At 39.7% G+C, this 22,606-nt stretch overlaps 1 protein-coding gene across 1 annotated transcript in view; it reads right to left on the bottom strand.

Annotated features, from left to right (window-relative positions):
• Vps53 (VPS53 subunit of GARP complex) overlaps nt 1-22,606 on the bottom strand; it is a 160,096-nt gene that overhangs the window by 10,637 nt on the left and 126,853 nt on the right. The window contains exons 18-19 of the mRNA XM_046446900.2: nt 14,786-14,934; nt 9,744-9,813 (exon numbers count right to left, since the gene is read on the bottom strand). Of these exons, the coding sequence (XP_046302856.1) occupies nt 9,744-9,813; nt 14,786-14,934 (219 nt within the window). The remainder of the gene's footprint in view (nt 1-9,743; nt 9,814-14,785; nt 14,935-22,606) is intronic.

Here is a 22,606-nt window from a genome sequence, read left to right as displayed (position 1 = left end):
CCCAGTGAGCCTCACTTCTTAAACTGCCTTCTGCAATTTTGGGGGACACTATAGCTACTGGTAGGGATGAAAAGTCTTAAGTAGAGAAGCTAAAGGCACACCCCTAGAAGGTGAGGAACCATATATGTGCTGCAAAGTTCTTCAGTGAGGTGGCATAGGGAGACTAGGTCAAGATATCACGAATGGACCAAGGTGGGGACAATATATCTTGCTTCTTAGCTCTTTCAACTTTGTCACTGTTTTTTTTTTTTCTTTTGCAGTGCTGGGTTTGATCAAACCCCAGGGCCAGGAGCTACATCACCAGTTCCTCCCCCCACCTTCTTTTTTTTGGGGGGGTAGTGGGGATTGAACTCAGAGGCACTCAACCAGCCACATCCCCAGCCCTATTTTGTATTTTATTAGAGACAGGGTCTCACTGAGTTGTTTAACACCTCACTGTTGCTGAGGCTGACTTTGAACTCATGATCCTTCTGCCTCAGCCTCTTGAGTGGCTGGGATTACAGGCATGTGCCACTGCGCCTGGCCAGTCACCTTTCTTAATTAAACTTTAAGTACACAAATACCAAGCATACAGTTCAGGAAGCTTTTACATGTGTACCATACCCTACTGCCTGTTGGAAGTCACAGGACATTTCTGGCCTCCCTGAAGCCTCCTTCATTCTTTTTTTGGTCAATGCTCTCTTTGCTCCCAACAAAGGGAACCACTCTTCTGCCCTCAATCACCATAGATTAGTTTATGACCCATCAACCTACTATGCACATTCTTGTATGTATTTTTGGTGGTCACAAGCCTTCATTTCTCCAGCATGGAAAGTACTCAGAGAATTGCTGGATCATGGGCAGGCATGTTAGCTACAGCAGAGACTGCCAGCTAGTGTTCCAATGTGGTTATGCCAGTTGTCATTCCTGCCAGCACACATCCAAGTTCCAACTGCTTTACATCCTAATCAACACTTGGTTTTGTCAATCTTTTTAAAAATTTAGCCATTCAGATGTCATTGTGATTTTAATTTGCATTTCCCTGATGATTAAGGTGCTTTCTGGATATCTTTTTTTTTTTTTTCTCTTTTGAAGTGTCAATTCAAGGTCTTTTGTCACTTTTCTACTGGTAGATTATCCCCCCCCCCCTTTTTTGGCAATGCTGGGGATAAAACTCACACTTCCTAGGCAAGTTTTTCACCACTGAGTTACATCATCAGCCCTGATTATCTTTTTCTAATTGATTTGCTAGAGGTTTTTAAAAATAAATATTTAGAATATGAATATTTTCTCTATTACTTACTGTTCAACTCTCCTAATGGTACCTTTTGATAAAAAAGGATTTCTTTAAGTACTTCATGTAACCAGTATATTTTCTTTAACCTTTTTAAAAACTATTTATTTTTTAGTTGCAGTTGGACACAATAGCTTTATTTTATTTATTTTTTTAATGTGGTGCTGAGGATCGAACCCAGGGCCTTGCATGTGCTAGGCAAGTGCTCTACCGCTGAGTCACAACCCCAGCCCCAATTTTTTTCTTTTAATTTTTTGCCCAAGGAATCTTTGCCTAACCCAAGGTTATAAAGGTATTCTTTTATGTCTTCTTCCAGAAGCTTTGTTATCTTACCTTTTACTTTCAGAGCCACAACCAAACTGGAATTTATTTTTCAAGAATTGAGATATACTAATTAATGTGTTGTAAGATTTACCCATTAAAGTTTATAAGTTAGTGTTTCTAAAAATATATTCACAAGTAACACAATCATCACCATTTCCTAGTTCCAGAACATTTCATTGCCCCACAAAGAAATTAGGAGCCACTCCTTATTTTTTTGTCTCCCTTAGCTCTTGTCAATCATTAATCTACTTTTCATTTTATGGATTTCCCTATTTTGGGCATTTCAGATAAAAGAAATCATGTATACATGGCCTTTTGTGTCTCTCTTCAATTAATGTAATGTTTTAAGGTTCATCATGTTGCAGATTAAACGGGTCCTTTATTCTTTTTAATGGTTGAGAAATTTTCCATCATATAATTATATCATATTTTGTTTATCCATTCATCAGTTGATGGACATTTGAGTGTTTCTACTTTTTGGTTATTATGAATAATGCATGAGTAATGCTGCTATGAACCTTTATGCACAAGTTTCTGTGTGAATATATTTTTTTAATTCTTTTGTGTAAATGCCTAGGAATGGAATTACTGGTCATATGGCAACTCTATGCTCACCTTTTTTTTTTTTTTTTTTAAAGAGAGAGAGAGAATCTTTTTTATAGATGGACACAACACAATGCCTTTATTTTTTTTTTAATGTGGTGCTGACAATCGAACCTGGGTCCCCCCTGTGCTAGGCGAGCGCTCTACCGCTGAGCCACAATCCCAACCCTATGCTCACCTTTTTGAGAAACTGCCAAACTGTTTCCCAAAATGGCTGTACAGAGTTCTAATTTCACAAGCCTCACTAAAATTGATTTCTGAGTATGGTGCGTGAGAAAGGTCAAGATAAATTTTTTTCTAATATGAATATCCAATTACTTCCCTTCTAAACTGAATTATGCCAGTTTTGTCATGAATCTAGTATCTATAAATGTGTGGGCCTATTTCTGAACTCAAGTCTGTTCTGTTGGCCCAAATATTCCTGGCGTCAGGACCACACTGCCCTAATTACAATAGCATTAAAATAAATTTGTGTATCCTGTTCTTTTTTGTTAAGATTATTTTAGTTGCTTTTGGTTGTTTAACTTTTAGAATCAGTTTATCAATTTACACACCACACCCCAAAATACAAACACATATATGTATAATGCTAATGGGATTCTAATTAGAATTGTGTTGTATCTGTAGATTAATTTTGGAAGTACTGATTTCTTTTCACATTAAGTCTTTTAATTGATGAACATGAGCTGTTCCATTACTTTATCTTAAGGGTATTCTTTAATGCTTCTTAATATTGTGATTGAGTTATTCTAAGATATTTAATGCTTTCTGATACTATTGAAATATTTTTGTCATTGTTTTTCTTTTTTATTGGTCTTGAACTTGATTCTCTTTCCTTACCTTCCCAAGAGCTGAGGTTATAGGTACATGCCACTGTATCCAGCTACAAATGGTTTCATTTAAAAATTTCACTTTCTAAATTGTGGCTGATATATAGATGTATATTTTTAATATTGGCCAGCAACCTTGCTAAATTTATATTCTAATACTTCATTTGTAATTCTTTTAGATATTACATTTACAATCATATTCTCTGTGAAAAATGAAAAGTTTTGTTTCTTTTTTATAATCTGTATACTTCTGTTTCTTTAAAAAAAAAATTCATTTTAGCCAGGTGTGGCAGCATCTACTATGATCCCAGATACTTGGGAGGCTGAGGCAGGAGGATAACAAATTGGAGGCCAGCTTGGGCAACTTAGCCAGACTCTGTCTAAAAATTAAAAATAAGATAAAATAAAATTAAGGGCTGATGATGTAGTTTAGTGGTAGAGTACTTCTGGTTTCAATTCTCAGTACTGCTATTTTTTTTCTTTTTCATTTAATTTTGTTTTATTTTTCATTTTATTGTCCTAGCTAGGACTTCAGAAGTAATTTGGGATGGAGCAGACACTCCATCTCAAGAAAGAGAAAAGCTTTCTATATATGGCCATTAAGTGTGATGTTTATTGTATCCTTTTCCAGGTATTGGTTCATTTATTTCACATTCTTCTTCAGTGCTGGTTGGTCCTTCCACTTCCAAGGTTGTGAACTCTTCTGGGGTGGCTGGGCCTTCTAGCTGTGTGTGTCACAATGGGAGGGCCCTTTTGACCACGTGACAGGAGAGAAGTGAAGCTCTCAGTGGGAAGGACCATCTCAGGGATAACAAGATGGGTTAAAGCTTAGGGGACAGAGGAAATGAAGGACTTTGGGAGTAGGTAAAAGCTTCCTTCAGAAGGCATTTTAGAAAGAAAAAGTGCTGTGTAAAAGGGGAGCGCACACACACACACACACACACACACACGAGATGAAGGAGACAGCTCAGTTTTTCTGAACAAAAGTTCTAAAGTCAAAAAATCTGCAAGGAAGGGGCTGGGGCCACAACTTGGTAGTGAAATACTTGCCTAGCTTGCACCAAGCCCTGGGTTAGATTCCCAGCACCACATGAAAAAATAATAATAATTAAAAAAAAAAAAAAGGAAAGGAAAGAAAGGGAGAAGAGGTGGAAGGAAGCTAGTTTTTTTTTTTTTTTAAGAGAGAGAGAGAGAGCGAGCGAGAGAGAGAATTTTAATATTTATTTTTTAGTTTTCGGTGGACACAACATCTTTGTATGTGGTGCTGAGGATCGAACCCGGGCCGCACGCACGCCAGGCGAGTGCCCTACTGCTTGAGCCACATCCCCAGCCCAGGAAGCTAGTTTAATTTCAGAAATTTTGTATTGATTCCTAAACTAAAATCTTACTTTGGATAACTTGAGTGGGAATATGTGGGGTGAAACACTTTTTTTTTTTTAAACCTTTCTATTATGGAGAATTTCAAATATACGTGAAGGAAATGGAGTGGTATCTTGAGGCCTTATACATCCAATACACAGCTTCAACAACCAAAACTATTCTGTCATTCTTATTTCATTGAAGCGGCCAATTCAGTGGCATTCAACTTGGGCTGATTCTTCTTCTCATAACCCCCCACCCCAGCTGGCAACATCTGGAGACACTTTTGGTTGTCATACCTAAGAATGTCACTGGCATCTAGTGGGGAGAGTAAGAGATTCTGCTTAACATGCCCCACAAAAAAAAATATCTAAATTGTCATTGCAGAGGCTGAGAAATCCTGCTATATTCACCCCCTACCACTTGCTCAATTTTTTTGAGGCAAAATATATACACATTGAAATGTATAATTTTTTTTGGGGGGGGTCATATCAGGGATTGAACTTGGGGCACTTGAACATTGAGCCCCATCCCCAGCCCTATTTTGTATTTTATTTAGAGACAGGGTCTCACTGAGTTGCTTTGCACCTTGCTTGTGCTGAGGCTGGCTTTGAATCTGCAATCCTCCTGTTTCAGTCTCTCGAGCCTCTGGGTTCATAGGTGTGTGCCACTGAGCAAGGTGAAATGTGTAATTCTTAACTCTGTAATTCCGACAAATGTCCCATGAAATCTATATATGCACTCCTAAATTTTTATTTATATCCATTATCAGATTCAATAATTTCCCTTCAATTTCACTATGATGTAAAATTGTTATTATTAAACAGATATTAAATTTTATCAATCCACTTTTTTTTTTTTTTGGTTGGGTCTTTTTTGGTACTAGGGATTGAACCCAAGGGTACTTTACCACTGAGGTACATCCCCAGCTTTTTTTGTTTTTTTATTTTGAGACAGGGTCTTAAGGCCTTCCTGAGTTGCTAAGGCTGGCCTTGAACTTGCAATTCTCCTGTCTCAGCCTTCCAAGATTCTGGGATTATAGGCATGTGCCATAGTACCCAGCTCCATTTTGTTTTTAAGGATTACTTAAAAACACCCAGCCACCTTTTCGGGATTTACCTAGAAGAAGTGTGCCTGAGAATAACCATCCTACTTTCTCATTTTTCCAAGTGCTATGCTAAATATAAATCTGACTTTCTTTTTCCCTCTCTGTGGTGCTTGTACTTTAAAAAAAATCTTTATATTTGCTTTACACATTTTTTTTTGTTTGGATGGCTTTGAATTAGGTGAGTTTAAAAAGTCAATATGGTCAAAATATGGCATATACATGTAATGAAATATTACTTGGCCTTAAGAAATTTTTGACACATGTAGAAGAACTGGGAAGAAATTAAAACCAGCCAGACAGAAAAAGACAAATACTGTATGATTCCACCTATATGAAATACTTAAAGTAGTCAATTTATAGAGACAGAAAGTAGGATGTGACTGCCAGGGCTGGGGACAGGAGAGAAGGGGGACTAGATAGTGAATGGGTACAGAGATTCAGTTGGGAAAGAGGAAAAAGGTCCAGAGGTGATGGTGGTGATCGATGCACAGCAACGTATATAAACTTCTAGACACTAAGCAGATACTTAAAAATGGTTAACATGAGTTGGGCAGGTGGCACATGACTGTAATCCCAGTGACTCAGGACGCTGAGGCAGGAGGATCAATTTAGAGAGGCCCTAAGCCACTGAATGAGACCCTGTCTTAAAAATAAAAAATAAAAATAAAAAAGGCTGGGGAATAGCTTAGTGGTAAATTTTTTAATTCTTCTTTTTTTTAAGTTGGACACAATATCTTTATTTTACTTTTATGTGGTGCTGAGGATCGAACCCAGGGCCTCACACGTGCTAGGCGAGCACTTTACCACTGAGCCACAATCCCAGCCCCAAATGGTAAATTTTATGTTACATATCACAAATTTTAAAAAGTCAATATGGTATCTAAAGATAATACAAAGGAAAAGAAAATAACTTTATAGACACAAAGTATACTGCTCAGAGTATTTTAGACTACACAATATGATAGATCTAGAAGGGGTTTTTGAGAGCACCTGGTTCAGTGTTCTTATTTAAACAGGAAGAAACAGAGCTCAGAGCAGGAAAGCAACTGTTTGAGACCACAGGGACCTTTAACAGGAGAGAGAGGACTGGACCCCTGTCTTTTTCCCCCTATATCATACTTGGTGCTTTCTCTATCTTAGCTCAGGCATTCCATTTCTGCTGTGTGTTCAGTTATAGATGGCCACGGTCGTAAAACTAATTAATGACCCTGCAAATCCCACAAGATTCTCTGAAAATTACAAACTAGAAAGAGGCATTATAAATACCAGTATGGTTCAATTCCATGTGCCCTTTCAATTTTGCTCAAGAGAACTCTGGGGCCCAAAAATAAATAATTCACTTTATGCAGTACTCAGGACATGAATAAAAAACAAAAAAGCATTTCCTTCTCCATTTTTGGTATTAATAATGAAGGATAACCTAAATTTAGGAGCTAGTACCTTTGTGGCAAAGCAGCTGAGATTAGGCTAAATCTTAGCTTTGAATCTTACAGCTTTTGTTAAAGCTTGGATTTCAGCCACTCCATGACTTGAGGCAGAAACTGTTTCAGTCCATAAACATCTCTTTGTTCACTTCTTGATTCCTATGATCCTGCTGCCCGAGTGAACCAGGCTCCACCAACATGACAGCTTGGCCTTTAAAGCCCGATACTCAGGGCAGGCATATACCCAGTAAAATCTGAACTTCACATGGGAATCCTTCAAGGGCCACACTGCTCTTGTAGTCTCTCAGGCTAGACCTGTGAAGATTCTATTTTGTATTTGCTGGGGTCTGCTGAAGTAAAACTCTAGTTTCAGCAGATGGTTTTCTCATCCATATCTCAGAGCAGAAAGAAGTAAACACTGGCCAAAATGATACTTTTCTGTAGACACTAGCTTTGGATCTGAGTTGATTATTCTAATATTCTTTTAAAGAAGAGAAAGTCTAAGAAAAATTGATACAATATTGAATTTATGTGATAATGTGAAAACATCATGGTTATGAGACATTAATCCAGCTGCAAGGCCTGAGCAAAGCTATAAACTCAGGAGAACACCTTTCCTTTGATCAGTTCTGTGTCTAGGGGCTTCACCAAGTCTGTAGACAGAAACACAGTCACCCAGAACTCTATACAGCTTCTCCCAGACACACAGATCTTAATCACTCTGTATCCTCTCTGATCACATACAATGACGAGGTGAAGAGAATGAACTGCTGGTAAACACATGCTAATGAAACTGCAGACATGACAGTATAATGACCTTGACATATCATACATTTGAATATTGTACTGTCATGTGTAACTAATTAAAACAAATAAAAAATAAACAAATATAGTTTAAATCAAGAAATTAAAACAAAAATTTAAAAAATGACTTAAGTATAAAAAAAAAAAAAAGAAGAAGAAACTGCAGACAGCATGTCAGGGCATCATCCTGCTGCTTGCTGCTTCTAACAGAGAGAATGAGCTCTGTGCTTAAGACATGTAGGGGTCAAGAATTTCAGAGTGCTGAACTGCTGCAGTCAGGCCCAGCCAGTGTCTGAATCTGCACAACCTCCCAGGAAGCTTTCTGAGACAACACTTTTGACTCTGGCTAAAGCTGGTCAGACAGAGTGCCTGTGGCAAGCAATGAATATTTTTACATAGGCTGCATGTGGAAGAGTTATTAGGGAAGATGGGCAATGAAAACAGAGACAAGGTCATGTCCCTGGTCTGAGGAAGCTTAACCTCACTAAGAGCTGGCATTTAGTGTGGCCTGACCATGTGCCAGAACTGGTCCCAAGCACGCCATGTGCATCGCGTTGGTGAATCCTCATAACAGGTGGCACTGGTTACATCTATTTTATAGTTGAGGAAAGTGAAGTGATGCCAGGTTAAATATCTGCCTAAGGACTAATGGTTGCTGTGTTGCAGAAACAAGTTTCAGCTTCTGACCTTTGTGATTCTAGTGCTACCAACATGAATGCTCATACCATATTGCCACTTTATAACCTGGACTGATGCTAGCTCACTCCGCACTTAAATTTGATTCAAGAGATCTTGTCATACACAGATCTTATACCTGGCTTTGAATCTCATGAGAGAACACAATGCCCAATGGCACATGTTAATCTGCCCTCTAACTGAGAGGCATGACTGGGACCAACACAGCAGTGAGCTGTGAGAGATGGATCCTCTGCCACTCTTGACGAATTTGGTGGAAGGACAGGGTTTACGAAAGTATCTCGAATTATACAGTCTTCTTACATGTTTTCTTAAGAGTTTACAGATAAAATGTCTAGAGAGGATTTATTTTATTGAATATGTGAATCATTTTTGATTAGCACACGCATACTTTGCATTTAAGTGGTATTTTGAAAGAATTATGGGTAGAAGCCAGGCACAGTGGAACACACCCATAATCGACTCAGGAGTCTGAAGCAGGAGGATCTCAAGTTCGAGGTCAGCCTCAGCAATTTAGCAAGACCCCATTTTGAAATAAAAAATAAAAAGAGCTAGGGATGTAGCTCAGGAGTAAAGCACCTCTGAGTCTGATCTTCAGTACCAAAAAACAAAACAAAACAAAACCAAACCCCCAAACAAAGTACGGATTGAATACGAATATTATTGTTTTTCTTTTCATTTCTTTTTGTAGTGTTGGAGATTAAACCCAGGAATGCTTTACCACCCTTTGTGGTGCTGGGGAGGAGCCTACGGCCACTCATATGCCTCTACGATTGAACCATATCCCTAGCCCATCCCCAGCTCTTTCTGATTTTTTGGTTTTTCTTTTAAAAGCAGCTTAAACTGCTTATTGAACTCAAATTGCCTATTTCAGATGGTCTGACTAGGTAGCAGCTGAAAAGAGGTAGCTGTGCTGTAGCACATAAGCCAATCCATCAGTGCCAAGGGGACAAACTAAGAGGAGCCTTAGTTTGTATAAAATTCAAGCAAGCAGGGGGAAGCTAATCATGAAGATTCTTAGGGGAGGTGATCCGAGTTGCTCAGTATCGAATAGATAAGCCTCTCTCTCATAAGGGTCTTAGTCCAGTCACTGTGGGTTCAAACCAATCAGAGGCCTTGCTTCTCCCTCTGCTTGAAGTGTTTTCTCAAGCATCAGTCCTTGTAGAAACCTTCTCTGACTATTTAATCTAGAGCCATGACCCTTTCACACTCCAAAAACACTTTCAGTCATTTTATTTCTCCAGAGTAGATCTGTCCTAAGATATGTACTGGATCCATGACAAAAGCTCTAAGGCAACAGTCCAATATAAAGTTCACCTCACCTGTTCTGCTCCCACCATGCTAATTGGCTTGCACTTGAAGAGGTGGGTGATGAATTTGGGAATGAAGGAGCTGTGGAAAAAAAAAAAAGAAGTGATAAATTAGGCATATGCTCTCTCCAGTAAAGAAATGCAGAAACTTTCTTCAAAGGCTTTACCCTTCCATAAGAAAACTGAGAATCAAGGTAGATACTATTGCTACCTATCAGCATCCCCTGCCTTCCTTTTATTTCTCACCTAGATCCTGGTTTTATTTAGGGTCTAGAAAAACTTGATCTTAAACTATATTGGTGATTTTTGTGTCTATGTGTGTGGTGCTGGGGATGAAATCCAGGTCCACGTATATGCTGAAAACTACTAAGCTATACCCTATAAATCCTCCTACGGAGGATTCTAATTAGCCTCAGCCAGTCAGAGCATGGCATTCTCTTGGTGATTGCTATGTGTCCTGGGAGGGGGAAGAACTTTACTGCAAGGTGGGGGGGGGGCACTGTTGCATTTGGATGTGATGTCTATAGCTTCCAGTCTACCACCATTCTGAAGATGATGCCAGATCCAAAGATAGCAGAATAAACCACCTCTCAGATCTGTCCTATCTCAGGACTTGTAGTTAAATGAAATAAAAAACTCACCTACCATTTAAACCAGTTTGAATTAGGGCTTCTGTAACTAGTAGATATAAACACCCTAACAGATTTAAGAATGGAACATATATGAGGGCTAGAATGTAACTCACTGGTAAAGTGCTTGCCAGCATGTGCAAGGACCTGGGTTCCACCCCCAGAAACACACACACACACACACACACGCACAAAACAAACAAAAACAAAAAACAAAATATCCACCAATGTAGTTTTCCCAGAATCCCAGGCCAGGTATACCTAATAGATTTAAGAGTAGAATATACATGCCTATAATCAAGACAAGATCCAAAGTGAGGTGACCAGGAAGTGTCATAGGACTCTGGACCACAAAAGGAAGGCTGGAAATAAAGCAGGATTTGTAGGTAAAGATAAAGGCTGGCTAGTACCTATCTTCTCACTCTTCCAAAGCTGCTCCCAGGCCTGAGCCCTCCTTTGTCTTCAGTCTCTCTGCATCTTTTCCTTACACTGTACTCACTCTAACAGTAATGACTTCCTGGACATCTTAATGCGATGACTAACCTCCTCCAGACTAGCCTCACACTGGCCTCCAGGCTCAGTGACTGCAATGAGTTGGCGACTCCACCTGGTTGCCAAGTCAGGAACTGAGAGTTCCCCAAACTATTTCCCACCTCAACCCCAACATCCAATCAGTTACCAATTCTTCCCCTGAACTCCCAGATTCACCCCTATTGATCTCCTCCCCAACTGTCCTGTCATCTGAGCAACGGAGCCCTTCCTTCCATCCTTCCTTCCTTCTTTCATTCCTTCTTTTTCTTTCTTTTTTGGTGCTGGGGATTGAACCCAGGGGAACTTTACCTCTGAGTTATGTCCCCAGACTTTATTATTATTATTATTATTTTACTTTTTATTTTGAGACAGAGTCTCACTAAGTTGCTGAGGCTGGCCTCAAACTTGCCACCTTCCTACCTCAACCTCCTGAGTCCCGAGCTCTTCCAATTATTTCCCACCTGGTCTCCCTGCCTTCATCCTCATCTTTTTAAGTCACCTGTTACCAAAACTCTTACAATGGCTGCAAACAAGACATTCCTTGATTCAGGTTTTTTTTTTTGAGACAGGGTCTTTCCATGTTGCCTAGGCCAGACACCAATTCCTAGGCTTAATTGATCCTCTTGCCTCAATGCCTTGAGTAGCTGGGACTATAGGCACTACTATAGTGCCTGGTCACAACCTTGATTCTGGATTTTCTGTCCCCAGCCACATCATGCTGAACCCTGGCACCTCATACTTCAACCTGGTTGAGCTATTTGCAGATCCTACAATTCTGTGGGCTGCTAATACCTTTGTGCCTTTGCTTACACTGTCCCCTCTGCCTGGAATGCTCTTTGTGAGCCTTGGGGTCAGCACTCACACGACCCTCTGACCTTGCTCAAGGATGTCTCTTCTATGGAGCCTTTTCTCAGTCACCTCCACCATATTCTCAAGAGTCCTCAGGCCTCTAATATCTTACCTACTTTATTACACTTATTTGTTTATGTCTATTCCCTTGACTGTTAAGGCAAGTGGAGGCAGGGGTAGTATCTGTTAAGTCAGATCACTTAACCCAGTATCTAGGACAAAGGAAATGCTCAAGTAAATGCACATTGAATAAATAATAAATGTTTTAATAACGGTAGCAGTGACTATTATTATTATTTTTTTTTAGGTGTAGATGGACACAACTCAAGGCTTTTATTTTTATGTGGTGCTGAGGATCGAACCCGGGTCCCGGCTACACTAGGCAAGCGCTCTACCGCTGAGCCACAATCCCAGCCCAGCAGCGACCACTTTTTGAATGTCAGCTCGGTACCAGCACTTTGCCAGGAAGTTTACTGGGGACTATTTGGGAGGGACTGGAAGTCTTATAAACTAGAGTCAAACAAGTTAATGTGAGGTTGAATTCATGACTGATCAAAACTGTACCCAACCACTATTAAAAGATTTGTCTTCACAAGAATGGGAAGTTATACTCCTGTATGTATAATATGTCAAAATACATTCTATTGTCATGTTTAACTAAAAATAACAAGTAAAAAATTTTTAAAAAGAGATTTGTCTTTTTATCTCCAGTCCTGAATAGAGGAGAATCAGCTTAGGAGGAGGAAAGTCACCTGTGATTCAAACTGTGGTTTCAACCAGGGAGTGACTATGATGTCTAAACAGGAAAGACTGTCCCTATAGATACCAAATGGAGACAAAGGATCTACTGATGGTTTCGCGTTGGTGGGTAGCAAAGGGAGTTAGGGGAAAGAAATTTGAAGTCCAGGGGTCGGACCTGGGGAAAGGCCTAACAGGTCAGGATGGGTATGCACAGGAACTATTTAGAAGGAATTGGAAGTGCTGTAAACCAGAGCCAAACAAGCAACATGAGGTTGAATTCATGACTAATCACAACTGTATATACAGTGTATAACTTGTTACTTCCCACTAGAGTAAGTTGTGGCTGTGTCCTTGAACTGGCTCTAAGCACTAGTCTACAGGGCTTGGACTAGGGAAACAGGGACTCAACACATGTCTTTGGGGAAGAGGTCCCAGCAATGTGATGGGTAATTGTATTTGTATTGTTCTCATCTAGGTCCCAACTGGTGGTTCAGGACTCCAAGTTTAACTGCTTCTCCATGCCATACAGATGATGGTGGCTATTGCCTTTGGCTGGGGAAAGGTCCCTTCACAATCCTAAAACTGAGGTTTCTACAGTAAGGTTAGGGTTTACCAGAATGGAAGGTACCATGGATTAAAATAGAAATATAGCCTAGATCACAGGCTGAGCTTTTCCAGATGTGTGAGATGGGCATCCTATTCCCAGTTCACTCAATATGAGCTTAGTAATAACACTAAAGGGCTCTGAGGGCTTTGAGAGAATGTGAGGCCTCTGCTTGGGCTAGCTAAGCAACTGACTCCTTATTCATCTAATGTAAGCTCAATCAGACCTCTGGGTGACCATGAAGGAGATTTCTAGTTGCAGTAAATTTTTACAGAGAAACTTCTACCAGTACTTATGGGGAGTGTCACAATGTGATAAATCAGCAATACTTTTAATGCACATTAATGAGCATCCAGAGAGTGAAGGGAACGTCAACTCCTAGTTCACCTGCCATACTGCAAACATTAATGCTTCCCTGGAGAGTCCACTCGATCCTTTCTTGACAAGGTAGAAATTAAAGTTAACTCTACAAGCCACTCCATTATTGTTGCTCCTTAGGGATTTATTTGTGTCAGAGAGGGAAAGCCTTAATTGAATACACACTGGGAGAGATCTGGGGAAGACATAAACTTGGAGTCCTGAACCACCAGTTGGGACCTAGATGAGAACAATCCAAATACAGTAGCTTGGACAGGGCTGACCTTTCTGAAGCCCTTCCCTGAGAAGTTTGCCAGAATGTTTGTTTGATATTTGGTCAGAGGAGACACTGGCCCTGTACACTGCCTGGTCTCACAGAAGACAGTGCTACAGCCAGATGCTGATTGGCAAAGGACCAAATTATTTTCTTGCTTCAAAACTCAAGCCAGAAATGGCCACACACAGGGATGTGACAGGAACACATGTAGCTTACTGTTCATTCCATCTACCTTGGCTATGGAGTTCCCTGACTTGCTCTTCCCAATTTCTAGTACCTTCCTTGGACACAAGGACATCCAAAAGTGGATAAGTCTTAGCAGCTACAGTAATAAATACTATGGGGGAGAAGAAAGAGAAGGCTCAAAAGAAACAGAATTGGTAGTTCCTACCCTTAAAAAAGTTTATATGAGAGAGACAAAAAGCACATGTGATCACTGAGACTAAGTTTAATTATCTCCACTTGGGCAAGGGGTGGTTATGTCCACACAGTTCAAAATAACAGGGTCTCCCAACTCATTTTTGTTTGCCTTGATGTGGCTGATGATTGTATTACTGCTACTGTATATATAAACTTAAGTAGCAGACTTGGTTTTATTATTATGATCCCTGTGGGTACAGATTGATATCAATTTGCCTGCAGGTACCAGAACGAATTACAGTTGGATGGTAGGGACACCAGGACTGTGAGCATGTTGGGTTTGTATGGCACTAAAAGAACCCCATTGAGTATCATACTATAGCAGTGGGTACACATCATCAGATATCTGTCCAGACCCATAGACAGTACAAACACCAAGAATGAACCCAAGGAAACCATATATTTTGGGTGATAATGCATCAGTGTAGGTTCATCAACCCCAGCAAATGTATCCCTCTGAGGGGATGTTGATATTGGAGGACAGTATGCGTGTGGGCCAAGGGGTACATGGGAAATCTGCTCAATTGTGCTATGAACCTAAAACTGCTCTGAAATGTAAAGTCGATTTAAAATTTTATTTAAAAAATAAAAAAAACAAAGCAAAACAATAAGAACAACTCAGTGATGAGAATGCTCCAGGACTTACTTTGCAAATTTGATGCAGAATTGAGTGAAGTATTTCCGTGTGGAAGCCAGGTTGTCACGGATGATGGGGACATTCTGCTTAATGTGAAGAATGACAGAAGTGACATAGGGGCTCTGGTCACCAACATGTTCCACATTCTGCCACTGCATCTGAAATAGAGACAGGACAAGACCAGGCTTTAGACCCTTCAGAGAGGAAAAAAAAAAAGAGTGTTACTTGTTAACAGGAAAAGGAAGAGACAGAGTGGAAATTCGGTCATTATTATTACAGGAATTAGCCCCCTTTGTCTTGGGGAATTTTTTTCTCAGTCTATAACATAGATACTAATCATGAGTAAAGACAAGCAGGTCCACCTTATCCTTGACAGGGAAATGGGACTCAGGCACTTTTCTTCTAGTGGTCCCCAGAATGCTTCAAATAGCCTTCCTTTCCCATCTAAATTGCTATCTTGTAAGAGGAACCTCATTAGGAGAGCCGATTGGACTGGAACAGGGACACAGTAACCTGTTCTCTGTCAACTGTTCCACCAATCAGGACTGTGGGAAAAAAGGGGAGAGACATCTACTTCCAAGTAGATGTGGCATGAGGTATCATAGGTGGCAGGGCTAATGCAGTCAAATCTGAAAGAGGATTAACTTATACCTTTCCCATGAGTAAATTGGGAGGAGTTTGGGATTCTTTAAAAAGAACACTAAAGTTGCTACAACATGTGATATTTACTTCAAAATAACCTGGGGTTGCTCTCTCTTTGCTTCCTGGCCACAATGAGGTGAGCAGCTTTGCTCCACCAGCTGCTTGTACCATGATGTTGTGCCTCACACAGGCCCAGAAACAATGGAGCTGGTCAGTCATGAACTGAAACCAGGAGCCAAAATAAATCTTCCCTCCTTTAAATTGATTTTCTCAGGTATTCTGATACAGCAATGAAAAGCTGACTATTACAGTGCCTCACCTCTGATTATATTTCTTCAGGTTATTGTGTCCCTATTCCAGTCCAATCTGCAGACTCAGGCCACATCCTCTGGCTCTGGAACCACCTGTACCATTTTAGGCTTCCCAGACCCTCTGCAGCCTAACATCAGTGTGTCTTTTGTTGCAAAGGCCACCTAACAATGGTTCAACAGTCAAGGTATTCAGCGGACATTTCACATTCACTATCGTTGTGTCATCCGATTGTCAAGCACTGGAGGAGTCTCCTCCAAAATCAGCTCAACCTCCCTCACCTCCTCAGGGTGAGACAAGTCTAGTAACTGAATGTGACCGCCTTCCAAAAAAGTTAATTTCCTCTTAACCATATCTTGGGTAATAGGAAGAAAGGGATGGTGTATGGTATAAGCTTATTTTAAAAATTTAGGAATTTTTTTACTGTGTGTGTGTGGGGGGCTGGGGTGGTACGGATTTAAACCAGGGACACTTTGCCACTGAGTTACAGCCTCAGCATTTTTTCTTTTTTATTTTGAGAGAGGGTCTTACTAAGTTGCCAAATTAGTAAAATTTATGATTTTAATTTATGATTGAATTTATGATTCTCCTGCTTCAGTCTCCCAGGTTGCTGGATTACAGGCATATGTCACCATGCCCTGATAAAATTTAGGAATTTTGCCTGACATTTCTTGACATAATGCTTCTTTTTCTCCCTCCAATGGCTGCCCCACCCACCTGACCCTTGGGTGCAGCCCATTCAAAAGACTGGCCTAGGGGACTCAAACTCAGTTCTGGTTGTTGTTGAACTAACATGGTCCTAGATCACAAAGATAAAAACCACTTGATTGAGGACTCTGTTCTCTGGCTCCTCCACCACATGCCATGGCTAGCTGAACAATGGCCCTCAAAGATATCCATGTCCTAAAAACTAAATAAAAATAAAACACACAAAGCAATCTGGGGCCAGGGGAGGGGGCTGCAGGTGCAGATGAAACATGATTAGTGAAGCTGGGTGACAGGTACACGGGGTTCATTATATTGTTTTCTTTACTTTTGAATACATCTGAAATTTTCCACAATAAAAACATTTTAAAGGTGTGCATATAGAATCTTACATTCCTAAAGCCTTTGGGATTATGATGGGATTTCAATAAAGGGAAAGAGGATCTCTGGCAAACACTAAAGGCAGATCAGAGGATAAGTCAGTGATATGCGGAACAAGGAAGGAAAGAGCCTCGGGGACTATGTGGTTGACAGGTTTTGGGGAGATGAGTATCATGAGAAAGATAGTCTTTGGCCATGAACAAAAATGAGCTCAAGTTCTGACACCCTAAGGAGAATTAGGAGTCATGTCTGGAAAACAGAAGCACCACTGCAGGGTCTCTTTCCCCTTAGGACACACAGGGTGGGGGGGGGGATAGGGTATCATTGGTTCCCAGCCTGCCCCAGCTGGCAGGGACCAGGCACTGGGATCCTGACAAGAGCAGGAACGTGCTGGAGAAGTCCTGCTGAGTCAGCCTCTCAGTGGAGCTGGACTGTCTGTTAAAAAGATCCCAAGCCAAAAACAAACCATAGACTGTTCACAGGAGGAGGCCAGTAGTTCTGAGCCTTGATGTCTCTGGCAAGAAAACACTATTTTTATAGAGCTCTTGGGGAAAGGAAAAATTCAATACCGAGAGAACTTGTTTAAAAGAATCCTATTGTATGTGGATGATTCCCCAGCCCTGGGAAGCTCAAAGGACTCTGTTCTGTCCTAATGTTTCTTCAGGTCAGCAGTTACTGAGATTCTAAGACCTTTGGATATGTGTAAGCACAGAACCATAGAAAAGAAGGAAAGGAGCTCCATCTTCATTTCACAGATGAGAAAACAAGACCGGGGGCTGGGGTGTAGTTTAGTGGTGAGGCCCTGGGTTCAATCTCCAAAACCTTTGTGGAAGTGGGGTAAGGGGAAAAAAAAGCCCAGAGACACCAAGAGCCTATGCAAGGCTTCACAGCCAGCTCCAGACAGGAAAAGGAAATTCTTTCTTTTTGTTTTCTTTTAAGTCAGGTCTTGTTATGTTGCCTAGGCTAACCTTGGACTTCTGGGAACAAGTGATTTTCCTGTCTCAGCCTCCTAAGTAGTTGGGAATACAAGTGTCTGCCACCATACCCTGCAGGAAAAGGAAGCATTTTTACTGGGGGAAAAACAGAAATAAACAATGGAAAAGCAGTAGAAAGCTCTAAAATGAACTGCCCTTATATTTGACTGCTCTAGGTATGTTTTCTTCATTATCTTTTACCTTGAGAGGTTCTTTTTCCTTTTGATATTAAAGATTTGACCCTTCTAAACAATGAGCATCCTAGGTGACTGTCAATGAGCTCATAGGGTGAGGCCAGGACAGGTGCTATTAAGTCTATACTTCATGTTCTTTTCCCAAGCTTTGCAGCAAGACTTGGAGTAGAATGCACTGGGTAAACACAGAACTGAACAGGGCTTGATGTCCCCAGTCAACATGAAGCTCTTCCACAGAAATGACTACTGTTGCATTCCATGTTGGCACCACTGCATATTTTTATCTCAAAATAGCTTATAAATAATTATCTAAACATTACAGTTTTCCACTCATAGAAGAAGACCATAAAAGGAGGTGGAGACATACTCTGTCGTCGGCTACAAAGCAGCTCTGAAGCAGGACAAAGCATGGGATGTGGGATTTCTTCATGTTCCCACTGGTTAGTTTGCCTGTGCCCCATTTAATTCCTCTTGATAACCACTGATGAAGACAGTACGTGGCCACATTTGGAATATATGTGAAGATATCTGGCTCCATTGGTCAAGTTAAAAAAAGTATCAGGGGCTCGGATTGTGGCTCAGCGGTACAGCACTCGCCTTGCACGTGTGCAGCCCTGAGTTCGATCCTCAGCACCACATAAAAATGAATAAATAAAATGAAGATATTGTGTCCAACTACAACTAAAAAAATAAATATATTTTTTAAAAAAGTATTAGCAAAAGTCAAGTGGATTCATGATTTTAAGTTTTATTTATTTATTTTTATGTGGTGCTAATGATTGAACCCAGTGCCTGATACGTGCTAGGCAAGTGCTCTATCACTGAGCCACAACTCCAGCCCCTCATGATTTTAAATTTAAGCTAGGTTAGTGAAGTAAGAAAATGATTTAATGTGCTAACAAACAATGAAAGTTGATATTACCTTTATTTTTAGAAATGTGCAAAATACAGTTAGTAGTGATTCTGTCCAGCCATTACTTCAAAGGTTGATGTTTGCCCTCAGTCATCCCAGATGACTTAAGGGTTGAGTTCTAACTCAAATCGACAAAGAAACCCATGTTATGATCTACCACCATGCATATGTCTTTGCCAGGCACTGTATATACATCAGTTCAGTTACCATTCACACATGGTCTCACTCAGTTCTCACAATAATCTCATAGATGAGGAAATGAAAAAAAAAAAAAAAAACTCAAAGAGATTAAGTAACTTCATCAAAGTCATGTAGCTAGTAAAAGAGTTGAGACAACCAGGTCTGTCTAAAGCCCAAGCACTATGTTAGGATTCTTGTTAGACAATTGTCAAAAACTATCTAACTAACTAAACAAACAACAAACAAAAGCATTTAACTGGGACTTAGTTTAGGGTAAGCTCTGTTTCTCAAGGAGAAGCTAAAGAAATATACAGACATCAAGCAAAGATCTCATCCGAAAGATCTATTAGCAAAAGTCAAGTGGATTCATGATTTTAAATTTTATTTATTTATTTTGCAGCTTGCGTTGGAGAACAAACATCATGAAAAGCTACAAGAATAATTAAGATTTCGGACATTTAAAAGTTACCCCTCTACAATTTAAAAATTTTCCATTTGTGCTTTTTGTTTAGAGGGTGGTGGTGGGAAGGAATGGGGTTGAATACCACATTGTGTTCAACTGGTACTATAAAAACAATCAGAAACAGTTTATAAAAAAGTAGTACCAAAGATGCAAGGAAACCAAGATAGTATTAGTGGAAGCTTTCAGGACCCCATATTTAACCACAGGGAGAGAAGTGGAGCCCAGAGCATCTCCAGGGATCTACTTCTGCCTTTAGTGTGTGGTCCATGCTGACACTTCCCAGGGAAGCCTGGGAGATAATCACTATTCCCCAGAGAGCCCACTGTAGCAGAGAACTCTGACTAATCCATGGATCAGACAACACAACTAGCTTACTATGGATCTGTTTTTTTTCTATTGCTATATAAAGCTTGGAAAGGGATTTCCTGAGAAATGAATTTCCTTCAAATGAAAATTTAAATTCCCACCTATTAATTTTGATCACTGAATTAGAGAGATACAGAGCACAGTCTCAAGACATTTGGACTTGGGAACATTTCAGGCAACTGGGGTCTAGTGCTGTGGTTTAGGCTGCTGAGTGAGCTGTGGGTCCCAAGCCAGGGACTTTACTCAAGCACACGTGCACACACTCTCTCTTTAACTCTTGTTTGGACTACTTTTACTCTGACAGTAAACATTTGTGATAGTTATAGGTACCTTCTGCATACACACCACTGGACCAAGAACTGTGTGGGAAACAAAGAAGAGAAGGAATATTTATGACCACCTACTATGTACCAGACACAGAGGCTGACACTTTCACATGAACTTACTACTTATAATGAAGGGGGTATTTTTACTCCTGCTATACAGATGGTAAAACAGAATGGCAGACATCGGGGACTTGTCTAATCAGGCAAGTTAGTAAGACTGAGGTCAGGATACTGGTTTGTCAAACCCCAAAGTCCATGTTCTTTCCATTTTATGTTGTTACTCTTCAAAAGAACAGCTACCACCCTACATGAACCTGACATTAGCTGGGGGAACTGGGACAAGCAAAATCTGCATGCAGAATGAGGGTGAGGAACAATAGTGTAGGATTACAGGTGAGAATAATGGTGATGATCATCATGCAGAGGAGGAAGAAGGAATTACTTGTTTCCCCTCTTTGCTCAGGGATACATGTTCCCTAACTCCCAGGGGGAAAAATTAAGATGATCCCAAAGAGAAACTGAAGTAACCAAGGGTGTAAGAAGATATATATGTGTTTTGTCTGTATAAATTTCTATCCACTGCTGGGCCAATGGGAAGGTGATTTCATACAACCTTTCTTAAAACAATTTGAAAATATCTATAAAAAATCTTAGCATTCATCACATAAGCTTTGATCTCTGCAATTCCCTCTAGGGCAATGGATTTGAAGTTAATAGTTATGAATATTCAGAAAAGAAAATTACATATGCACGAGACTGCTCACCATCAGACTATAAATGTGAAAACCTGGAAATAAATAGCCATGAAGAGCAAATAGATTAAATACATTTTTGTTTTTGTTTTTATTTTTATTTTTTTGCATAATGGGCCTCAGGGGATGGAACTCACTGTCTCATGCATGCTAGTGGCCCCAGATCAAACACATTTTAAGGGAAACAGCAGTATTTGGGATGAAGAAATGCAGACTTGACTATGTGTGTGACACTTCTAAGTGTGTGACATGAGCAAGTTACCTAATCTCTCTAAGTCTTAGCTTTCTCATCTATAAAATTGCAATGATGATAATATTTATAATCAATTATTAAAAAATAATCCATAGAATGCTGTTAATACAGTGCCTCACACATATTAATTCCATGATAAATGTTAGCTATTGTTATGATTTTCACAGTAAATATTTTGTACTGTGGGATACTATGCAACCACTGAAAATATAACTCTGGATTAAATGATATAGAGAGCTATTAAAACCATTAGCAGAGAAAAATAGGTATAAAACAATGAAAATAATGAACTTTTTTTTTTTTTAAAGAGAGAATTTTTAACATTTATTTTTCAGTTTTCGGCGGACACAACATCTTTGTTTGTATGTGGTGCTGAGGATCAAACCTGGGCCGCACACATGCCAGGCGAGCGCGCTACCGCTTGAGTCACATCCCCAGCCCATATGAGCTTATTTTTATTTTTAAATGTGTCTGCATAAAACAAAAGACTGAAAAATATATCTGTCAATTGGAATTACAGGAGGTTTAAATATTCTTCTTTTTCAAAATACCTGCACTTTCTAGAATGAAGGTGATTTGCTTTTATCATAGTAAAAATATTTTTTATGAAATAAGAAAGATGTATCCTGATTACATGGAAAGTGAATGTAAAGACTCCTTATCCATGGTGTTCTGTGGGCCTTCTTAAATAGACCTGCATTTTAATGACAGAAAATGAAAACAGATTTGAAGACTGTTCTAGCTATTTCAAAATGTCTGTGGTGGATAGTAACAGCTTCCTAAATTAGTACATGTTCATAATCCTGAAACCTAATAGAAATTACATGCCAGACTGTAAGGAAATTTAATTTATTCTGTTTCTTTCTGTTGTTATTGTTGTTTTCTAAAATTACAATTAATGAGAAAAAGCTCAGTGGGTTTGATTTTGGACAGAGATTTAGATTCTTTCAACCTAGTAAGAAGCCCTCATAAAAAGGACACAGTAAGGAGAGGACCATGGGAACAATGGTCCCTTTTAAGGAGGTCATAGATTAAAAAAAAAAATTCCTACTTTTTAAGGCTATATCCAGATATATTAACTCCTAAGAATTTGCAGAATTTATGTCTAAGGAACCAAACTCTTTATATTTAAACCACAACACTCCAAACAACCACTTTCTCAAGAATCAGGACACTTGGCTTTATTTCTGGCTTCACTACTATAATCTATATGATTTGGCATAGTATGAGAAAGAGACAGAGATAGAAGAAAGAAACAGACAAATGTATCAGAAGGACAGTTCATTAATTTTCAGAGGCAATACACAAAGCCGGCAGGAATACTTGCATTGGTTACTCAATACATTTTCTCCCCCATAGGAAAGTCATGTAT

Source organism: Marmota monax, unplaced genomic scaffold (genome assembly GCF_021218885.2).
Source record: "Marmota monax isolate L192 unplaced genomic scaffold, Marmota_monax_Labrador192_F-V1.1 WCK01_AAM20220418_F8-fsc00138, whole genome shotgun sequence".
Lineage (NCBI taxonomy): Eukaryota > Metazoa > Chordata > Mammalia > Rodentia > Sciuridae > Marmota > Marmota monax.
This window is presented reverse-complemented; position numbering and strand designations above follow the sequence as displayed.